The sequence below is a fragment of the Panthera pardus genome, unplaced genomic scaffold, assembly GCF_024362965.1.
Source record: "Panthera pardus isolate Hobbes unplaced genomic scaffold, ASM2436296v1 HiC_scaffold_11, whole genome shotgun sequence".
In the NCBI taxonomy this organism is placed as follows: domain Eukaryota; kingdom Metazoa; phylum Chordata; class Mammalia; order Carnivora; family Felidae; genus Panthera; species Panthera pardus.
The window spans coordinates 72825605-72844428 of record NW_026526666.1 but is presented as its reverse complement, the minus strand read 5'-3'; the positions used below and the strand labels follow the sequence as shown (position 1 = coordinate 72844428).

At 48.0% G+C, this 18824-nt stretch overlaps 1 protein-coding gene across 2 annotated transcripts; it reads left to right on the top strand.

Moving 5' to 3' along the window:
- Nucleotides 1-1560: 1560 nt before the first annotated feature.
- On the top strand, nt 1561-16281 carry MPL (MPL proto-oncogene, thrombopoietin receptor). Of its 2 annotated transcripts, XM_053896467.1 has the most exons (12): nt 1561-1688; nt 1838-1970; nt 2277-2455; nt 3003-3301; nt 3695-3857; nt 4112-4238; nt 8284-8462; nt 8624-8766; nt 10389-10548; nt 10713-10809; nt 13172-13259; nt 13480-16281. In XM_053896467.1, the coding sequence occupies exons 1-12, from the start codon at nt 1610-1612 to the stop codon at nt 13873-13875; spliced, it is 2043 nt and encodes a 680-aa protein (XP_053752442.1). In that variant the 5' UTR covers nt 1561-1609; the 3' UTR covers nt 13876-16281. The 2 variants fall into 2 exon arrangements, with proteins under 2 accessions (XP_053752442.1, XP_053752443.1); XM_053896468.1 differs by lacking the exon at nt 13172-13259 and having other exon boundaries at nt 13480-13831.
- Nucleotides 16282-18824: the final 2543 nt, after the last annotated feature.

The following is an 18824-nucleotide window of genomic DNA, read 5'->3' as shown; positions in this document are numbered from 1 at the left end:
CACAGGCTTAGGGGTGGGAACCAGAATCAAGAGTTTTATTTTGGCCAACTTAAGTATAAGATGCCCATTGGACACACAAGTAGAGATGCCAAGTAGGTAGTTGGCAGTCCAACCTGGAGCCCAGAGGAAGTCACAGCTGGAAATACTACTTTTGAAGTCATCGGCATATACATAGCATCAAAGCATTGGGACCCTGTGAACATGAAAGATGTGTTTCCCCTCTCACTTGACCTAGAGGTTGGGTGGCCCTTGACTGGGGGCTGGGGAGGCATCCGAAGTCATCCCCATTGGACAGAGGAAGCTGGTCCTTGTAACCTGAGAGCTGGACAGGAACCAGAACAAACCTGGCCTCAGGGACTTCTTGCAGAGAAACAGTGCCAGAGAAACTAAGCCCTCACAGGAGGGCTAAAGGATTTCCATTTACTCCCTCCAACCCCCCACCCTGCCCCTCCCATCTCTCTATAAGTAACATTAATTCAGGAGGAGGAGAGAAAGGTGATATTGAGGCCACTTAGCCTGCAGAGCCAGCAACGGTAGCCCCAGAGGGGCTAAATATGGGAGTTAATGTGACCTGCACTCCCCTCTACCCCTGCAAGAGTCGAAGCTCCTGAGAGGTGGCATAAAAGCCACCCATAATTAGAGCAGTCCCTGCCTGGGCTTTGGACAAGGGATCATACCTACTCTCTTGCTACTGATGTGAAGAAGATAATCACAAGCTGAGCCACTGAGACCAGTGCTTCTCAAACTTCAATGTGTATTTGAATCATCTGGGGATTTTGGTAAAGTGCAGACTCTGTTTTAGTAGGTCCAGGGTGCGGCCTAAGATCCCACATATCTAACAAGCCCCCAGGTAATGCTGTTGCTGCTGGTCTACAGACCACACTTTGAGTAGCAAAGGACTAGAGGCAGCAGTGGAGACGACACACAATGGAGGGTGCACATCCAGTTTCAGGGAGAATGTGTGCACAAAGTTACAGAACCCATTAAAGTGGAAATAGCCACCATTTTGTTATGGTTGTGAGGCAGTCATTTCCCGGTGGATTTACACCTTCCAGTAGCGTGGTGTGGTCGTTAAGCACTTGGATTCTGAAGCTTGACCTCCTGAGCTTTACCTCTCAGTAGGTCTGTGATCTTGGGCAAATCTTTTAACTTCCCTGCATCTCAGTTTCCTCATCTCTATAATGGAAATAAGACTATTGTGAGGAGGAGCTGAGTCAATAGATATAAAGTCCTTAGCACGTAACAGCATAGTAAGTGCTCAGTAAATGTTGCTATTCTTGTTGATAATACGCCCTTCTATAACAGTTGACATAGAAACACACAGAGGCTTAGTCTCCTCCTGGTACACAGTCAAAAATGTAACCCCCATCTCCCTCCCAAAAGACCTGTATCTTCTCTTTCAAATTCCTCCTACCCTCCTGCCCACTCCCACTCTCCCTCCCCTGGCCCTTGGCCCCAGTGTGGTCTGGATGGGCCCCACAGGGGCAGGGACAGGGACAGGACGTGGGGCTGTATCTGACAGGAACCTGAGGGGCTGGCCCGGGAGGGGATTGGGGCCCGGCTTCCTGAGAGGAGGATGGGCTAAGGCAGGCACACAGTGCCGGAGAAGATGCCCTCCTGGGCCCTCCTGGTGGTCACCTCCTGCCTCCTCCTGGCCCCCCAAAACCTGGCACAAGTCAGCAGCCAAGGTGAGGTGTGTGGAGGGTGGAGACCACTTGTACCCAGGAAAAGGGAGCCCTGGGAGGGGTGCAAGGTAGGAGGCTCCCACTAGTCCCCTACCCTTGCCCATAAACATGCCTGGGAGGACCCAGGGCCCAACTCACCAGCTGTTCCTCAGATACCTCCTTGCTGGCCTCGGATTCAGAGCCCCTGAAATGTTTCTCTCAAACCTTTGAGGACCTCACTTGCTTCTGGGATGAGGAAGAAGCAGCACCCAATGGAACATACCAGCTGCTGTATGCTTATCCAGGGTATGTGCTGGGCTGTGCCACACTCCCCTGTATCTGTCCTGTACTTACCTCAGCCGAACCCAGCCCCTGTACCTTCCCTGCATTTGGCCCTATAAGGGGACATGCCCTCAGTAGCTACTTAAAGAACAGATGTGCTTTGGATAGTACCAGTTCAGCCCCTGCATAACCCCCAATCCCACTTATCCCAGGCACTGAGAAGAAAAATGACAGTAATGGAAATAGAAGTTGGGCTTGGGCCCAGACTTGGGTCCTCAGAGCCTGTCATGGTGGCCATGTAGGTAGAACAGACTTCTCCTACTCCCACAGGGAGAAGCCCCGTGCCTGCCCTCTTAGTTTTGAGAATGTGCTGCCCTTTGGAACTCGATACGTGTGCCAGTTTCCAGCCCAGGATGAAGTTCGCCTCTTCTTTCCACTGCACCTCTGGGTGAAGAACATGTTTCTGAACCAGACTGTGACCCAGCGGGTGCTCTTTGTGGATAGTGTGGGTAAGGGCCATCCTCCTGTCACCCTGGCCCCTCTATTTGATGCCCTCATCCAGCTCCTAGGATCAGACTGGTTGTGCTCTCTTGGGGCAACATGGATGCCCTTCATTACCAGATGCTAGAGGCACCTCAAGATCCCCTTATCATTCTTCCCAGACTTGGCATCCAAAACTAGACTTCATTTCACACCAGAGACAACCTGTGCCCCACCCCCCATCATTAACCTATTCATCTACTCATTCAACAGTTACAGACTACCTACTATGTGCCAGGCACTGTGCTAGGTGACAAGGATACAGAAATGAAGAGATCCCTGCTCTTGAGGAGCACTGAGTCTAACAAACCTGAAAAGAGGCCACTGTTCTAGTGATGAAAGGAGAAAGGATAAGGAGTTTCCTTGCCCTGGCTTCCAGGAGAGCAATGGTCTGTGATCCTCTAGAACCCAGGGGCTGCCTGCAATCCAGCTTCCAGCTCCTCCCTCTACAGTCCATGGGTTGAACCATAGACTGTGGCACTCAGAGAGTTCTGATGTACCCTGTCTTGCCCTCAGGCCTGCCAGCTCCCCCAAATATCATTAAGGCTGTGGGCGGGAGCCAACCAGGGGAACTTCAGATCAGCTGGGAGACCCCAGCTCCCGAAATCAGTGCTTTCCTGAGGCACGAACTCCGCTATGGCCCCAAGGATCCCAGGAATTCCAGTGCTCTCACAGTCATGCAGCTGCTGCCCACAGAAACCTGCTGTCCAGCTCTGCAGAGACTAAACCCAGCCCCAGCTCCGCACCAGCCTCCGTGTGCTCAGCCCATGATGCCCCAACAGGATCGACCAGAGCAGACCTCCCCAACTAGAGAAGTATCCTGGCCTTCTTCTGCCCTACCTCCTATCTCCTACCCCTAATTTTGCCCCAAGAAAGGACAGGCTGTACTTCAGGGATTCCAGATTGGGTTGGTCTTTGGGGAGTTAGTATGGGCGTGGGAACCATGTCTATTTAGGAATCTCCCACTTTGGGTCATTCATACCAACAAAATTGAGTGTTTCAGGCCTTTGAGGTCATGGGGCTTTCCCTAAAAGTTCTGAACACCACTTGAAACCCACCTACCTGGCCCCTAGTCTGTGTGCATATCTATCCAGTGGGGAACTGGGCATCTCTCAACAGGTACACTGTGGGGCTTCAAATGTAAGAGATGGAGGCTGTCTTGGTTGAGAGGCAGACCTAGATTCTGAGGCTGGGATTCTTCTCCCAAGGCTTCATCTCTGACAGTGATGAGTGGAAGCTGCCTCATCTCAGGGCTCCAGCCTGGTAAATCCTACAAGCTCCAGCTGCGCAGCCAACCTGACGGGGTCTCCCTCCATGGCTCCTGGGGATCCTGGTCCCTCCCCACAACTGTGGACCTGCCTGGAGATGCAGGTGAGTCGACAAAAGAATGGGAAGATGGGGAGGAGATGGAAAAGATCTCTAGAGAGGCCTGGACTGGAAATGGAAGCTCTGAGAGCCACGGTCCTTTCTGATGACCTCAAACTTGCCACTGGACAGAGTGTACTGTATTCAAGGAGAGAACAATGAATGAAAGTAAATATTCCAAGTTATGTGTGAAGACGATCTGGATGCTCTGTAGAGCGGGAATGTGTTGGCCCTGATGGGACTTCCTTCTGTTAACTTAGTGGAGATTGGACTGCAGTGCTTTACCTTGAACCTGAAGAATGTTACCTGTCAGTGGCAGCAACAGAACCACACTAGCTCCCAAGGCTTCTTCTACCACAGCAGGGCGCGGTGCTGTCCCGGAAACAGGTGAGAGCTGAACTGCTGATTGAGCTTGATGTAGTGAGAGAGAGACAATCACACAGAGAGAGATTGTTCGTGGTCCTCTTCACTCCCCTCCTTTATCCCAAAGCCAACTGGCCTCCACGCCCTAATCCTCGGATAGATACTTTACCTTCTTAATCTCCCTCCATCCCCACTGGAATGCCTTGGTTTCGTTCAGATTTAATCATGTCACCTGGACCACTGCAACTGCCTATTTTCTCATTCACCTGCAATTTACCCCTCATGCTGCTGACAGAGTGGCCTTTGTTAAATTCAAACTTTGAATGGTCTCCCCTACTCAAATAGGTACTGCAGCCCTCCATTATCTATCAAATCCAATCAAAACCTCGCCTTCAAGAATTACGACCAAGCACCTCACTGATCTGTCACCCCTCCCATATCCAATCTAAAACCATGTCTTATTGATTTTACCTATTAAATATCTCTAGAATCTGCCTGCTTTTCATCACTGCCATTCCCCTAGCTCACTTGGGCTACCAGGAAGACTTATTAACTGGGCACCTCTTGAATCCTCCAAATCATTCTCCACATAGGAACTGCAGTGATTTTTTTTTTTTTTTTTTAGAGAGAGAGAGAGAGAGAGCTGGAACAAGTGAGTAGAGGAGGGGGGCAGAGGGAGAGAGAGAATCTTAAACAGGCTCCTGAGCTAAAATCAAGAGTTGATCAGACATTCAACTAACTGAGCCACTCAGATGCCCCTGGAGTGATCTTTTAAAGTGCAAACATGAATATAACACTCTTGGCTTTAAAGTCTTCAATAGCTTCCCACTAATCTTGGGGAAGGAAGGAAGGAAGGAAGGAAGGAAGGAAGGAAGGAAGGAAGGAAGGAAGGAAGGAAAGATAAAGAACCCTATTGTGGTCTTATAAAGTACCGAAAGACTTAGCCCCTACCTATGCCTTCAGCTTCACCTTACATTATGCTGTCTTTTCCTCTCTGACTCTTTGGTCCCCTGCTATCTGCCATAGTCTCTCCTGCCTCTGGGTCTTTGCACTTGCTATCTACCCAGCCCTCCTGTCTTAACTTCTACTTACCCTTCAATTTTCAACTCAAATGTCACCTCCTCAGGGAACCCTCCCCTGATCCTCCCCATTGGGTCCAATTATACATACTTATTGTACCATACACCTCTCCTTCTTAAGTACTTATCATAGTTACAATTTTACATTCATACTTTATGGAGTTATTTGACCGACATTATCACTCTTTCTCAGAACTCCAATTGAGAAAGGCTGATCTTGACTATACATGATCCCTAAGGGCAAAGTCAATGTCTGCTTTTACTCACCAATGTATTCTCACCTACCACAGTGCCTAGAACATAGAGGGTACTCAGTAAACAAATGTTAAATTAATGAATACTGAAAAGAACCACCATTAACAGCTTTAATGTATTCTTCCAATTTTTCCATGTACTTAAACATGTCTATACACAACATTTAATTTTCAATATAAGTTGGATCCCATTATATTTGTGGTTTGCTAACTTACTTTCTTTACTTAAAAATATGTCTTGGAGGGGCGCCTGGGTGGCTCAGTTGCTTAAGCATCCAACTTCAGCTCAGGTCACGATCTCACAATTCATGAGTTCAAGCCCCACATTGGGCTCTGTGCTGACAGCGCAGAGCCTGCTTGGGATTCTCTCTCTCTCTCTCTCTCTCTCTCTCTCTCTCTCTCTGCCCCTCCCTCGCTCATGCTGTGTGTGTGTCTCTCTCTCAAAGATGAATAAACATTAAAAAAAAATTTAGTATGTCTTGGAGCCCATTACAAAAAGATGTAACTCATTCTTTTAAATAACTGCACAGATTTCCATAGTCTAGAAGTGCCATGAATGGATTAAAGAGGAGCAAAACTGAAGTCATCATTTCTTCTACCAAAAGCTGCTCCTCCTTCTTTGTCCTCCACCCTACCATCAACTTGGTTTTTCAGGCCTGAAACATGGGAATCACTCTGGACTTCTGCCATTTCCCCACCCTCCAGATCCAATCAAAAATGGTCTTATTTCTACCTCTTCAGTAGCCCCTCAATCCATATATTTTACTCCACCCCCATTGTCACAACCCCAGTTCAGGTCCTCATCACCTCATCCATGGAAACCATAAAAGTGTCCTAATAGATTTCCCTGCTTCTAGTCTGCCCTCACGAATTCTTTCCTACGACCTGCAGTTACAGTGATCTTCCCAAAGTACAATGCTAATTATGACAATTTTTCAGTTTAAAAGTCTTAAATGTCTCCATAATCACTGTAAGATTAAGCTCAAGCTCCTTACAAAGGTCATAAGGCCATCTATGACCTTAGTCTGCCCTCTCCCATTTACCACTCGCCACCAGGCCCTCTAAGCTAAGAGCATTCTGCACACTTCTAATTTCCCCCAAAGCACTATATCTCTTATCTGTGCACAAGCATGTGCCTCGTATGTCTCTTTGTCCCCTCTGCCTATCCTATTTACAGTCCAAGATGCAGTCTAAGCACTGCCTTGTCCAGGAAGTATTCTCTGACCCTCCCTGTCTGGGTTAGATTATCCTCCTTGATATGCCCCCCCAACCAGCCAGTGCACACCACAGAAAAATACCATCTGTCTGTTTTTCTGCCTCTTCCACTGGAATGAGAGCTCCTTGATTATTCCTCTATGTATTCATAGTGCCCAGCACAGTGCCTGGCACATGGTATCAATTATTTGCTGAATAAAGAAGTAAACATATAAATATATTAATAAATAATTTTAGTAACAGCTAGCCATTTAGGCATTATAATCAGGAAGGAGACATGATTCACTTGTGCAATAAACGGTTATTGAGGGTGACTATGTGGCAGGCATTGGAATAGAGTAACAAATGAAACAGAAAAGTTTCCACAATGTTGGGGCTTACATTTTAGTCAGGGGGAAAGGAAGGAGTGACAAAGAAGTAAAGAAATCAAGAAACAAGGTTATATGGTAGAGACTAAGTGGGGTGGGGGGTGGGTGCTAATCTAGACTTTATGGTCTAGAGAACCTAGAGACCACACCTAAGTGGCAAAAAAGAATGAGTCACATGAAGACCTAGAGTCAGAGCAACCCAGGGCAAGGTGAAGTGCAAAGGCAGTACATGTGGCATATCCATAGCACAGAAAGAAGGCCCATGTGGATGAAGGGTGGTAAATGGGTGTGAGAATTATAGGAGAATGGCCAGGTAGGGAAGAGTTAAATCATATAGGGCCCTGTGGTCCCCGGTATGGAGTTTGGATTCAAGGTGGGACAGAGAGCCATTGAAGGATTTTAAGCAGAAGAGTGACGTGATGTGATTTTCATTTTAAAAAGATAGGTTTCTCTGTGAAATTATAAAGAAGTACAGACAGAAGCAGAGTCACCAGTTAGAACTTTGCCTTAATCCAGGCAGGAGACAGAGGTAGTTCATCTCACGTGGCAGTGTTAAAGATTTCAGTAAGTGGACAGATTTGTGATATATGCTGGACATTAGCAGATCAACACTTGGGAAGCAAATTCTGGTAGCTATGTGGAGAACAAACTGAAAGGAGTGGACAATGAAGGCAGTAAAGCCAGTTGGGGAGGATGTTGTAATAATGTTATAGTAAACTAATATATAGAGGTGACTAACAGAGCTGCTGTACAATAGATTAAAAACATAAGTATGTTTCCACCAGACAGATGAAGTCTCTTTGAAACAATCCAGTGAAGTAGGTGTTATTAATCCATTTTATCGGTGAAGAAATGGAAGCAAAGATCAATCAAACAATCTACCAGAGTTGTATACCAATAAGCCAAGACATGAACTCTATAGCTCATGCTATTTTCATGTATCATCTAGCTCTTTCCCTAAGAGTTAGAGGCTGGACACCAAAGTAAAATTCAGAAAACAAAACACCATGGCAGGAAGACAGAGAAAGGTCTGGAAGCTGAGGGAGGAGTCACATTATGGTCCCTACAGGCCATATCCCCTGTGGGATGGGAATTATCAGGATTAGTCTCTGATGCAGGCCTGATTCAATAACTCTATGGGGATGATTCTTAGGGACCCCATCTGGGAGAAGTGTGAAGAGGAGAAAAATCCAGGATTACAGCCCTCCCAGTTCTCTCGCTGCCACTTCAAGTCACGAAATGACAGTGTTATTCACATCCTTGTGGAGATGACCACAGCCCAGGGTGCTATTCACAGCTACTTGGGCTCCCCTTTCTGGATCCGCCAGGCTGGTAAGAACTTTCTTCCCTTCTCCTCCCACATAGTTCCTGCCCCAACCACTCCTGACCCCTTGCCCAGCATCACCAGTTCTGGTACTTCTGACCCATGGCCCTGGTGGCATGATATCTCATGCACAGAAAGGCTTAGGCCAGTCCTGCTGGCATCCCTGTAGTGCTCATCCCCACTCCAAACTTGCACTGGAGGGAGGTCTCCAGCGGGCAGCTGGAATTGGAATGGCAACACCCATCATCGTGGGGAGCCCGAGAGACCTGCTATCAGCTCCGATACACAGGAGAAGGCCATCAAGACTGGAAGGTACGATCGAGGGGAAAATGCCCACAGACGTCACTACACACGGTATTCCTGAGTTTTATTGGATCTGTTATCAAGAGTGAAGGTGTCCATGTATCTATGTCTGGGTTTGTAGATCTATGTTTATCTGATTCAACTGGTATCTTAATCTCTCTTTGACATTTGATACTGTTGACTACTGCCATTTAAAATTTTGCCTTCCCTTTGCCTTTGGGATCAGTTTCTCCGGATTCTCATACTATTTCTCTGGCTGAACCATCTCACTCTTTCCTGCTTTTATTCTCATTAACCACACATATATACAACTTCTTACCAGACAGCTCTACATAAAAGCCCCCAGGGGCATTTCAGACCCAGTATATCCAAAACTAAACTCATCTTCCTCCCCAAGCTTATTTTACCTTTTTATTGAGGTATAAGTTACATTCAGTAAAGTACACAGATCTTAAATATACGATTAATTTGTACATGTATACACCCATGTAACTATTACCCAGATCAAGATAAAGGTTATTTCTAGCATCCCAGAAGCTCCTTGTGCCCCTTACAGTCACACACCCCCCCAAGGCAACTACTATTTTGACACCACTACTATTTTGATAAGTTTTCGCTGTTGTTGAACTTAACAAAATGGAACCATACAGTATTTCATCCTCAAACTTACTTCTCTGTTCCCTATCTGACAATGGCACTACCACTTACCCAGTTATCCAAGCCTGGAGTCATACTGGACTCTTCTTCCTTTTCCCTTGTCCCTTCCCTCCATTTATCAAAAAGTAAGTTGAGTTTATTGTACCGACAGTCCTCACATCCCTACTACCACTGCCTTCGCCTCATCTTTGACCACCCAGCCTGGCCCTCCATGCTCTTAGCACACAGAACTACTCTGTAACCCCCAACCAAGCAACTCAGGCAGCCTGACATGCTTCTTCATGTTCCTATAGTCCCCTACTTATATCATCATTATAGCACTAATTACTTGAATAATTTACTGGTTTGCATGTCTTCCTCATTAGACTTGTGAGAAACCATGTTTCATTCATCCTTTTCCCCAGTGCCCAGCCCAGCACTTGGCATATCACCAGCAGTTCCTAAGTGTTCGCCACATGATTGCTAGTCTCCCTGCCTGTCCACACGACGTTTGTTCTCTCTGTTTGGAATCTGTCCTTGTGCCCCCAGCACTTAGCATCCGCTCCTGGATGCGTGTTACTTGTGAACAATCTGTGTGGCCCTGAGTATCTGAATGTGCCCGGGGTTTCCATCGCCCGACCTGGACCCTGGTGAGCACCTCTGGCGGGATGTCCGCGTGTCCTGGTCAGTGTGTGTGTGCTTTGGGGTCAGGATGAGTAGTTAGTTCTCCGTGCAACGAGGTCTGTGTGCCAGTGTGTGTGTCGGGGCGCGTCTAAGGCCTGGCGTGCCTGGGGAGGGCGAGACCGCTGTCAGGGAGAGGCTCTCCGCCAGGATGCATGTTTTCTGTCAAGGAGGCTCGTTGAGGGGAGGGAGGGAGATCCCCGAAGATTCAAAGCTGTACGCTTCTGGCCAAAAGGATGCCAGGCTCTCGAGGCCGCGACGCCGGCAGGCCGCCGCCCGGAGCCTGCCCACCGGCTCCTTCCCCCTCCGCGCAGGTGCTGGAGCCGCCTCTCGGCGCCCGGGGAGAGACCCTGGAGCTGCGCCCGCGCTCCCGCTACCGCTTACAGCTCCGCGCCAGGCTCCACGGCCCCACCTACCAAGGCCCCTGGAGCGCCTGGTCAGATCCAGTGAGCGTAGACACTGCCTCCGAGACTGGTGAGGGCCCGGCCGGGGCAAGGCGCTCTGCGTCTGCGCTACTGGAGGGGCGCTGGCGCAGCGAGGGGCGGGCCGTGAGGGGCGGGGCCGGGGTGGGGTCTGGCCGGCCTGGAGGCGGGGCTCCAGCCTGGGGCGGCAGAGGTCTGACTGGTTTCGTCCCTTAGCCTGGATCTCCTTGGTGACCGCTCTGCTCGTGGTGCTGGGCCTCAGCACCCTCCTGGGCCTGCTGCTGCTGAGGTGGCAGTTTCCTGCGCACTACAGGTACCGCCCCGGTCACGCGGGAGACGGGACCGTGGTCCGGGTGGGGCCAGAAGCCTCTAAACAAGCATCCCAGGGTTTCTCAATGACACCCGCCCTCCCGAGGACCGCAGGGCCACACCTGTGGCTTCAGCCACCTCCGGCACGTCTCCCCTGGGAGTCGCACCGCCTGCTTACACTCTAACATGCCCGCTATCCTGGACACCTCAAACAACCCCACCTCCTGGCTCCTCATCTCAGCAACAAGGCTTCTGTCTGTCCACCCATCGCTCAGACCAGAACACTGGACACCTCCCTCCCCTTTATCTAGTCTGGCCTGGTCTGGTCATTCCACCTCCTAAACCTCCCTCAAATAGTGGCCCCCTTTTTCTAGCCCTACAGACACTACCGGGCTCACTGAAACAGAACCTCTTCTCCCTCCAATCTAGCCTCACACAGCCACCCAAATAGTCTCTTTAAAATGCACACATGGGGGCGCCTGGGGGGCGCAGTCGGTTAAGCGTCCGACTTCAGCCAGGTCACGATCTCGCGGTCCGTGAGTTCGAGCCCCACGTCAGGCTCTGGGCTGAGGGCTTGGAGCCTGGAGCCTGTTTCCGATTCAGTGTCTCCCTCTCTTTCTGCCCCTCCCCCGTTCATGCTCTGTCTCTCTCTGTCCCAAGAATAAAAAAAAAAAAAAAAAAAAAAAAAAAAAAATGCACACATGGATTGGCTACTCCCCTCCTTAAGTCTCATGACTAGCTCCCCAGGGTAGAGTCCAGACTCTGGAATGACAAGCAAGGCTCTGTAAAATCTGGCCCCTGCCAGAATTTGCACCCCCTCACCCCCACACTGTGCTTCAGCCTTGCCAAACTGTTGGTGATTTCCTCCACAAATCAAGTGGTTTTACTTCTCAGTGCAGGGGATATGATGTCCCCTCTGCCAGGAATACCCTCCCTGGATGACTAATACCCTTTTACCTTTAAATAACTTTCTTCACCAACTCCTAGAAAACTTTCCTAACCCTCACCTCTTGGCTACTCTCTTTGTGCCCAGTACAGACTTCTATCACAGTACCAGTAGCATTTTACGGTATTTATTTCTTTATATGTCTTCCCTCTACCTTACTTGGTCATCTTTAAATCCTCAGCACAAAGCCTGCCAAATAGCACATCCTTAAATAAATATTATTAATGACTTGTTTATATGGGAAGACTAAGGCTGAGAAGAAATGCCATTGGAAGTTATAAACAACTAAAGATAGAGAAAACAAACAAAAACATTAGGATAGCATCCTTACGCTTCAGTCCCTCCATTGGTAACATCTCTTGGTTCTTGAAGGCCTAGCTCAAAAGACAAGTCCTCCAAGCAGCCTCTTTTGGTGACCCTAGGCTAGGTTAGATGTCCCTCCTCTGTGCTCCCATCTCTCCTTGAACATACATGTCTTTCTTTGAATTTTTAATCCACTCATATGTATGAGCAGACCAGATTGTAGCCTCTATGCAGGTAATCAGCATAATAATCAGCAGGTAATCAACAAAAAAATTGGGGGAGAGGAGGAAGGTGATGCTGCTGAACCAGGCATACTCAGTTCCTTGTCCCCAGTTTGCCAGATAAATCACTCCTCCCCTTGGAGAGATACGAATGAGGTAGCAAAAGAAGCCTGAAATGTTCAGCTAAAGTCTTTCCATGTGGAAATATGAGCCGAAAGAATTGGAGGTTCCCCCAACATACCTTAATCCATACTCTTCCCAGAGAGACCACCTTCCCCAGTGACTTAGTAATAAACCCCTCTGGTTCTCTTCATTCACCCATTCAGCTAATTTTTTGAGCACCTACTCTGGGCCAGATAGTGTTCTATACCTTGGAGGACTGAGCAAATAGACAAACTCTTTGTGCTCATGGAGTTTATATTTTAGTGGAGTGAGACAGACACCGCCCCCCCCCCGGCAAAATGTGTAATAATATAATACATATACAATAAGTGCTATAAAGAAAAATAAAGCAGAGCGGGAAATAGGGATGGGGAAGGGAGGTGATAGTATTTTAGACATGGCAGTCAGAGAAGGCCTCTCTGACAGGATGACATTTGAGCAGAGGCCCAAATGAAATGAGGAAACAAATCAAGAGGCAGAGAAAATGGCAAGTACAAAGGCGCTGAAGCAGGGGTGTTTGAGGATACTCAAACCCCTTTTTTGAAACTCCCCACCACTGACTGCCCTTCCCTCCTTTTCACCTATGCTCCTCTACCTTCCTTTATTGCCTTGACTACACTCTTACCTCTCCGAGCCTTACTCCCTGATCTCAGCTGCACGCCCACCTCAGTGGTCTCCTCCTCCCTCCTAATTCACTCCTGTAACTTAGTCTCCTTCTCTTCCTTCTCCCCAAGGAGTCTGAAGCATGCCCTGTGGCCCTCACTTCCAGACCTGCACCGGGTCCTAGCCCAGTACCTTAGGGATACTGCAGCACTGAGTCCAGTGAGTGCATTCCCTTCCACCCTCCCCACCACCAGCCCTGCCTGCACCCGGACCCTTTCCCCACGTACGCTTTTCCAAGACCCCTGCCCACCAGCATACCATCCCTAAGCTCTACCCCCAGCCTAACCCTCCTTCCTGCACAATCCAGGTCTTCCTCCCACAGGACCTGCTCTAATCTGGACTCCTTCCCCCCCCCCCCCCCCCCGCCCATCTCTCCCAGCCCAAGACTGCAGTCTCAGATGCCTGTGAGGAAGTGGAACCCAGCCCCCTTGAAATTCTACCCAAGTCCTCAGAGAAGACTCCCGTGGCCCTGTGTTCCTCCCAGGCCCAGATGGACTACCGAAGACTGCCTCCTTCTTGCCTGGGGACCATGCCTCTGTCTGTGTGCCCACCAATGGCTGAGATGGGGTCTTATTGTACCACTCACATTGCCAACCATTCCTACTTACCTCTAAGCTGCTGGCAGGCCCCTCTCTCCCAGTACCCTGGACAGATCCAAACCCACCAGACCTCTTTTCCCAACCTCCCTACCCACTCCAACCCCACAACACAAACCTCTCAGACCTCACGTCCATCCCCCTCTGTCTGTCCTCATAGTTGGGCTCCACGACACTGACCACTGATGACGACCTTTGGTACTGCTGCTGACATAAAGCCAGGACCCTCGCTTCTCACGCCAGGCTCATTTGACCAAGCTGTTCTAATTTTCACCCGTTTTCTCTCTCCTCTCTAATGCTGGACTCCTTGAAAAGACATCTCCACATCCCCACTTCCCATTTGCTCTTCAGACTAGTTAGTTCCCCTACTTTGCTAAGGAAACTACCCAGGCAGAGTTCACTTCAAACTATGAAATTGCAAGATCAAGTAGGATCTTATCAGTCCTCAATTTATTTGATCTCTCTGTGGCATCTGTCATGGTAGCTACTCATTTCCCCTTTAAATTCTCTCCTACCTTGGCTTCCATAATATTGCCATCTCTCCTGGCTCTGAGTATAGGAGTAGTGAAAGCATAAACTCTGGAATCAGAACTGGGTTCAATTCCTCTCTTACCCACTTGTTAGCTGTGTGACCTTGGGCACATAACTTAAAGTCTTTGAGCCTTGGTTTCTTGTTTATTAAAATAGGGATAACGACAGAACCTCACAGACTTGTGAAGAGAATTGAGATAACCCAAATACAGCACAATGCCTAGGACATAGTAAGTGTTTAATATATCTGAACTATTGTAATTATTCTTTCCTATTATTCTCTTATCCAGGCATGTTTTCCACCCCTTAATTATTATAGTTCTTCAAGAGTCTATTGATTTTCCTATAAGCTGATCATTCCAAAGTTCTTATCTGCAGCCCTGACTTCTACTACAGTACCTGTGATGCTTTATGCAAGTGACTGTTTACATGTTTGTCTCCCACTACTAGATTGTGAGCTCCTTGAAGGCAAGCAATGTGATTTATTTGTCTTTTCCCCCCAGCACCTAGAGCAGTGCTTGGCGCATGGGAGTAGGCCTTCAATAAATGTTTTCTAAATGAAGAAAATCTTTCTGGACAATGCCCCCTTAACCTCATGCCAAGCTCCCTCATTCTCTAGGCCATTCATTTTCAGCAGTAAATGTGCTTAGGCCATTCTGTTTATAGAGTCCCCTGACTCATTCAAATTCACAAATAAATGGTATTTTTTGCTGGCTCCAAACATACCCACTGTATTAGTCAGGGTCTTGGCAGAAAGAGTACACTCGAACTGGGCATCTTGATGAGTTTAATAAAGGCCATAGTTATAAAGATAAGGCAGGATTTAGGAAAACCATCAAGGACTAGTGCAGCACCCGAGCCCTAGCAATAACTGGGAGCTGGTACCACCCCTAGGCATCAAGGGGTAAGGGGGGAGTGTGGTTACCAGATAGTGAGAGAGTAGCTCTAAGAGAGGGCTGCCTGACAGGAGCAGTGGCCTTTGGTAGAAAGATACAACCAACCTGTAGGGACATGGCAGGGAGGGAGCCGGGAATAAATAGCTCATGCTCACTCTACCCCCATCCTCTGTTCTCCTCTGTATTAGTTTACTAGCACTGCTGTAACAAAGTACCACAAAGTTGGTGGCTTAAACAACAGAAATGTATTGTCTCACGGTTCTGGAGCCTGGAAGTTCAGGGTGTCATTAGGGTTGGTTCCTTCCAAGAGCTGTGAGGAACAATCTGTTCCGGGTCTCTCCCCTAGCTTCTGGTGGGTTTCCTGGCAATCTTGGTGTTCCTCGGCTTCTAGAAGCATCACCCCCAACTCTGTCTTTATCTTCACATGGCATTCTCCTGTGTGTATCTGTGTCTAAGCTTCCCCATTTTATAAGGACACCAGTTTCACTGGATTAGGGCCCACTGAAACAACCTCATCTTAACTAATTATATCTGCAATGATCCCTATTTCCAAATAAGGTTCCACTCTGGAGTATTGGGGTTAGGAATTCAACATATGAATTGGTGGGGGGTGGGGAGACGCAATTTAATCCATAGTATCCTCCCATTTGTGGAACCCAAACAGAAACCAAAGCCCAAGGTAATCCATTGAGGTAAGCCATATAAATCAGCCTCACAGGGTACAGCGCATGGTAGATAGGGACAAAGAGTGGGTCTGAATGGGACAAATGGATGACATCCAGTATACTTGTTTTCCAGAATTCCTTCCACTAGCTATGGTCAAGGCTCCAACTCTATTCCTAGGGACTCAAGACTAAGATTGAGAGCCAAACCACTAAACTTCTCACCTTTACACCCACTCAGCCATCATGTCCTCACCACTTTTACTTCCTAGGGTCCATCTCCTCCATCTCTACTGAGCTATTGCTACAGCCTTCCAACTAATATCTCTGCCTCCAGTATCTCTCCTTAAACCCAACCTGTATGTTACCTCCAGACTGACTTTCCTATTCATCCCACTCCATACCTCTAAATCTTTAGCTTCACTCTTCAGAACCTGATCTCCTCCTCTTCTAGTGTTTCCCTACATTAGGATTAAAAGTGTTAACACAATGCAAAGCACATAGTAAATACTCAGTGTTTATTGAGCTATTTTTATTATCCCAACTGGGCTCTTCTACCCCCTGGATGTCACCAAATTTTATTCCTTCCATACCCTTTGCTTTCGTAGATTCAAGTCCTTCAGGTGGGAGTTCCCCCATCTAATCAGCAACTTGGCCTCTAATTATCCTTTTTTAAAGCCTTGTTCTCCTTCCCTCCAGCCTAAGACTAGTGCAGTACCCCAGCACTAGCAATGGTGGGGAGTGGGACTACCCCTAGGCATCAAGGAGGGAGGGGGGAGGGGAGTGTGGTTACTAGATTGTGAGAGAGTAGCTCTAAGAGAGGGCTGCCTGACAGGAGCAGTGACCTTTGGTAGACTAGAAAGCCTTCTTTCTTTCCTAGACTGGAAAGCTCCCTGTGTTTTCTATCCCACTTCTTCCTGGGTAAGGTAACCCAGGCACCTTGTTCTATCAGCTGGCCCTTGCCTGACTTCTTTCACCTTCCTTGGCTCTTTTGCCTTCACCTTCAAATATGCATAGGCCTGTTGGTACTGGTTCCCTCAAGTTCCCATGCTCTGCCCCTTTCTCAGTCCCAAATTTCTCACATAAGTATCCCATGCTTGCCGCCTCTACTCTGTCCCCACCCCCACCCTTCTTTCTGCTGCCCCTTCCCCAAGTATGCATTCTTCTGATCCAGCTCTCTCCCAGGTCACTGATGACTTATATGTCAGTGGCCAAATCTGGCCTTTTCTGTCATGATTCTTCTTGCCCATTTTGCATATATGAAATTCCTCCCCCTTGAAGGTCCATGTCAGTATAATCTCCACTGGCTTCTTTCATTCTTTTATTTTAAAATGTATGAATTCCCCAAGGTTGTCCCCTTACTTACCCTTTCCTTTTTCTCTACAGTTTCCCTTACTCCAGAAGCTTGCTGGCCCTGTCCTGCATTCAGATATGTTTTGTTTGGCCCTTCCCTATACAGAAACTCACTGATTCCACAATGCCCAGCAGATAGAGTTCAAACTCCTTAGCTTTTAACATTTGAGGCCCTGACCAGCCTGACTCTAGATAACCTTTTCTCTGGGTTTCAGGGGCTCCCAGTTGCCAACCCCAAGTCGTCTAGGTAATTGGAAATAAACAACAACAACAACAAACAGGAATGCTTCAAAGTCAAAGATAATAACGATAGTAAGTTTGGGCTAAGAGCCCTAGATTTTTCTCTATCATCATCAGAGTTGATCTAAGGTAATGATTGAAAACATGATTTTTCTAGCCTCTCTCTGGGACAGTATAGCATTTGGTTAGGAGTGCAGGGGCTAGCCAGATAGTTTGGCTCCACTATTTATTTTGGGCTATATGCCTTTGGGCACATTTCTAACCCTTCTCTGACCCAGTTTCTTTCTCTATCAAAAGGAGATAGAGTATCTGCCCTATGGGATTAAGGATTAAGCTCAATAATGTGTGTAAACTGTTTAAACACAGTCGTTAGTAGATGGCCAATAAATGGTACCCATTATTATCTTTATTATTGCCGCTTCACCTCTAAGCACATTCACACAATTCATTCAAGTCATTATTAGCAGATTTGACTGAATGGGAGTCAAACCTGGCTTCCCACAAACTGTGTGGTCACAGGCAAATCCCTTCCCTGGGCCTTGGTTTTTCCATCTGTAAAATAGGGGTATGTTGCCAGAATGGGGAGGATGCACCACGCACAAGTTAGCCTAGTGGATCTTCAAAATTCCTGACACCTCTAAAGCCCCGTGGGGGTAAAGCCACAATGTCTTTCAGAAGGCAGTTCAATCCTATCTCCAGACAGGCAAGTCTGAATCCTGATCTTTTTTCTTAACCTTAAGGAATTCATCCCTTTTTCAGCTTCATTTTCCCTGTTTGTAAAACAACAACAAAACTGTTTTTTAAAACTAACACACGTGGGGCGCCTGGGTGGCTCAGTCGGTTGAGAGTCTGGCTCAGGTCAAGATCCCAGGGTCTACGGATAGAGCCCCACATCCGGTTCCCTCAGAGAAACCCTGTTTAGGATTCTCTCTCTCCCTCTCCCTCTGCCCCTCCGCCCCCTCTCAAAAAACAAAAACAAACAAACAAACAAACAAAAACCCCACACACGTTACGTCCTTCCTGGCAGTGTTCCTACAGGCACCAAACTAACTAGGTCTGACCTTCTTTCTGCTCCTAAGCTTCTCAACTCGTTCCCCACCCCTACCCACCTGCCTCCTTTCCCTTCTCTGAAGGGCTCAAGTGCTTTAGGTCACTTCTGCACTTCTGCATCATAAATACGATCCACATGGACGCTTTAACTATGAAGGGCCGAAGAGGGCAAGCTAAAGAATGAATGGAAGCGACTCCGGAATGCAGCGGCAGCTCAGGCCCCGCCCCCAGGCGCGCCCCTCCCCGCCCCTCTCTCTTTCCGACACCAGTTCTCTGGAGACAGGCCTCAACTCTCTCACTCTTCAAATCACGCTCCATGACTGGATTCTCGTGAGACCTGTGACTTGCACCGGAAGACCCACCTCCTGTGCCGTGAAAGGCCAATGGGTGAAGGCG

Bases quoted from the DNA above. Each gene is read 5' to 3' on its own strand.
- MPL (XM_053896467.1), top strand. From the start codon at position 1,610: ATGCCCTCCTGGGCCCTCCTGGTGGTCACCTCCTGCCTCCTCCTGGCC. The intron at 1,689-1,837 runs GTGAGGTGTGTG...GCTGTTCCTCAG, and splicing joins GGCACAAGTCAGCAGCCAAG to ATACCTCCTTGCTGGCCTCG. The intron at 8,463-8,623 runs GTAAGAACTTTC...GCATCCCTGTAG, and splicing joins TTTCTGGATCCGCCAGGCTG to TGCTCATCCCCACTCCAAAC.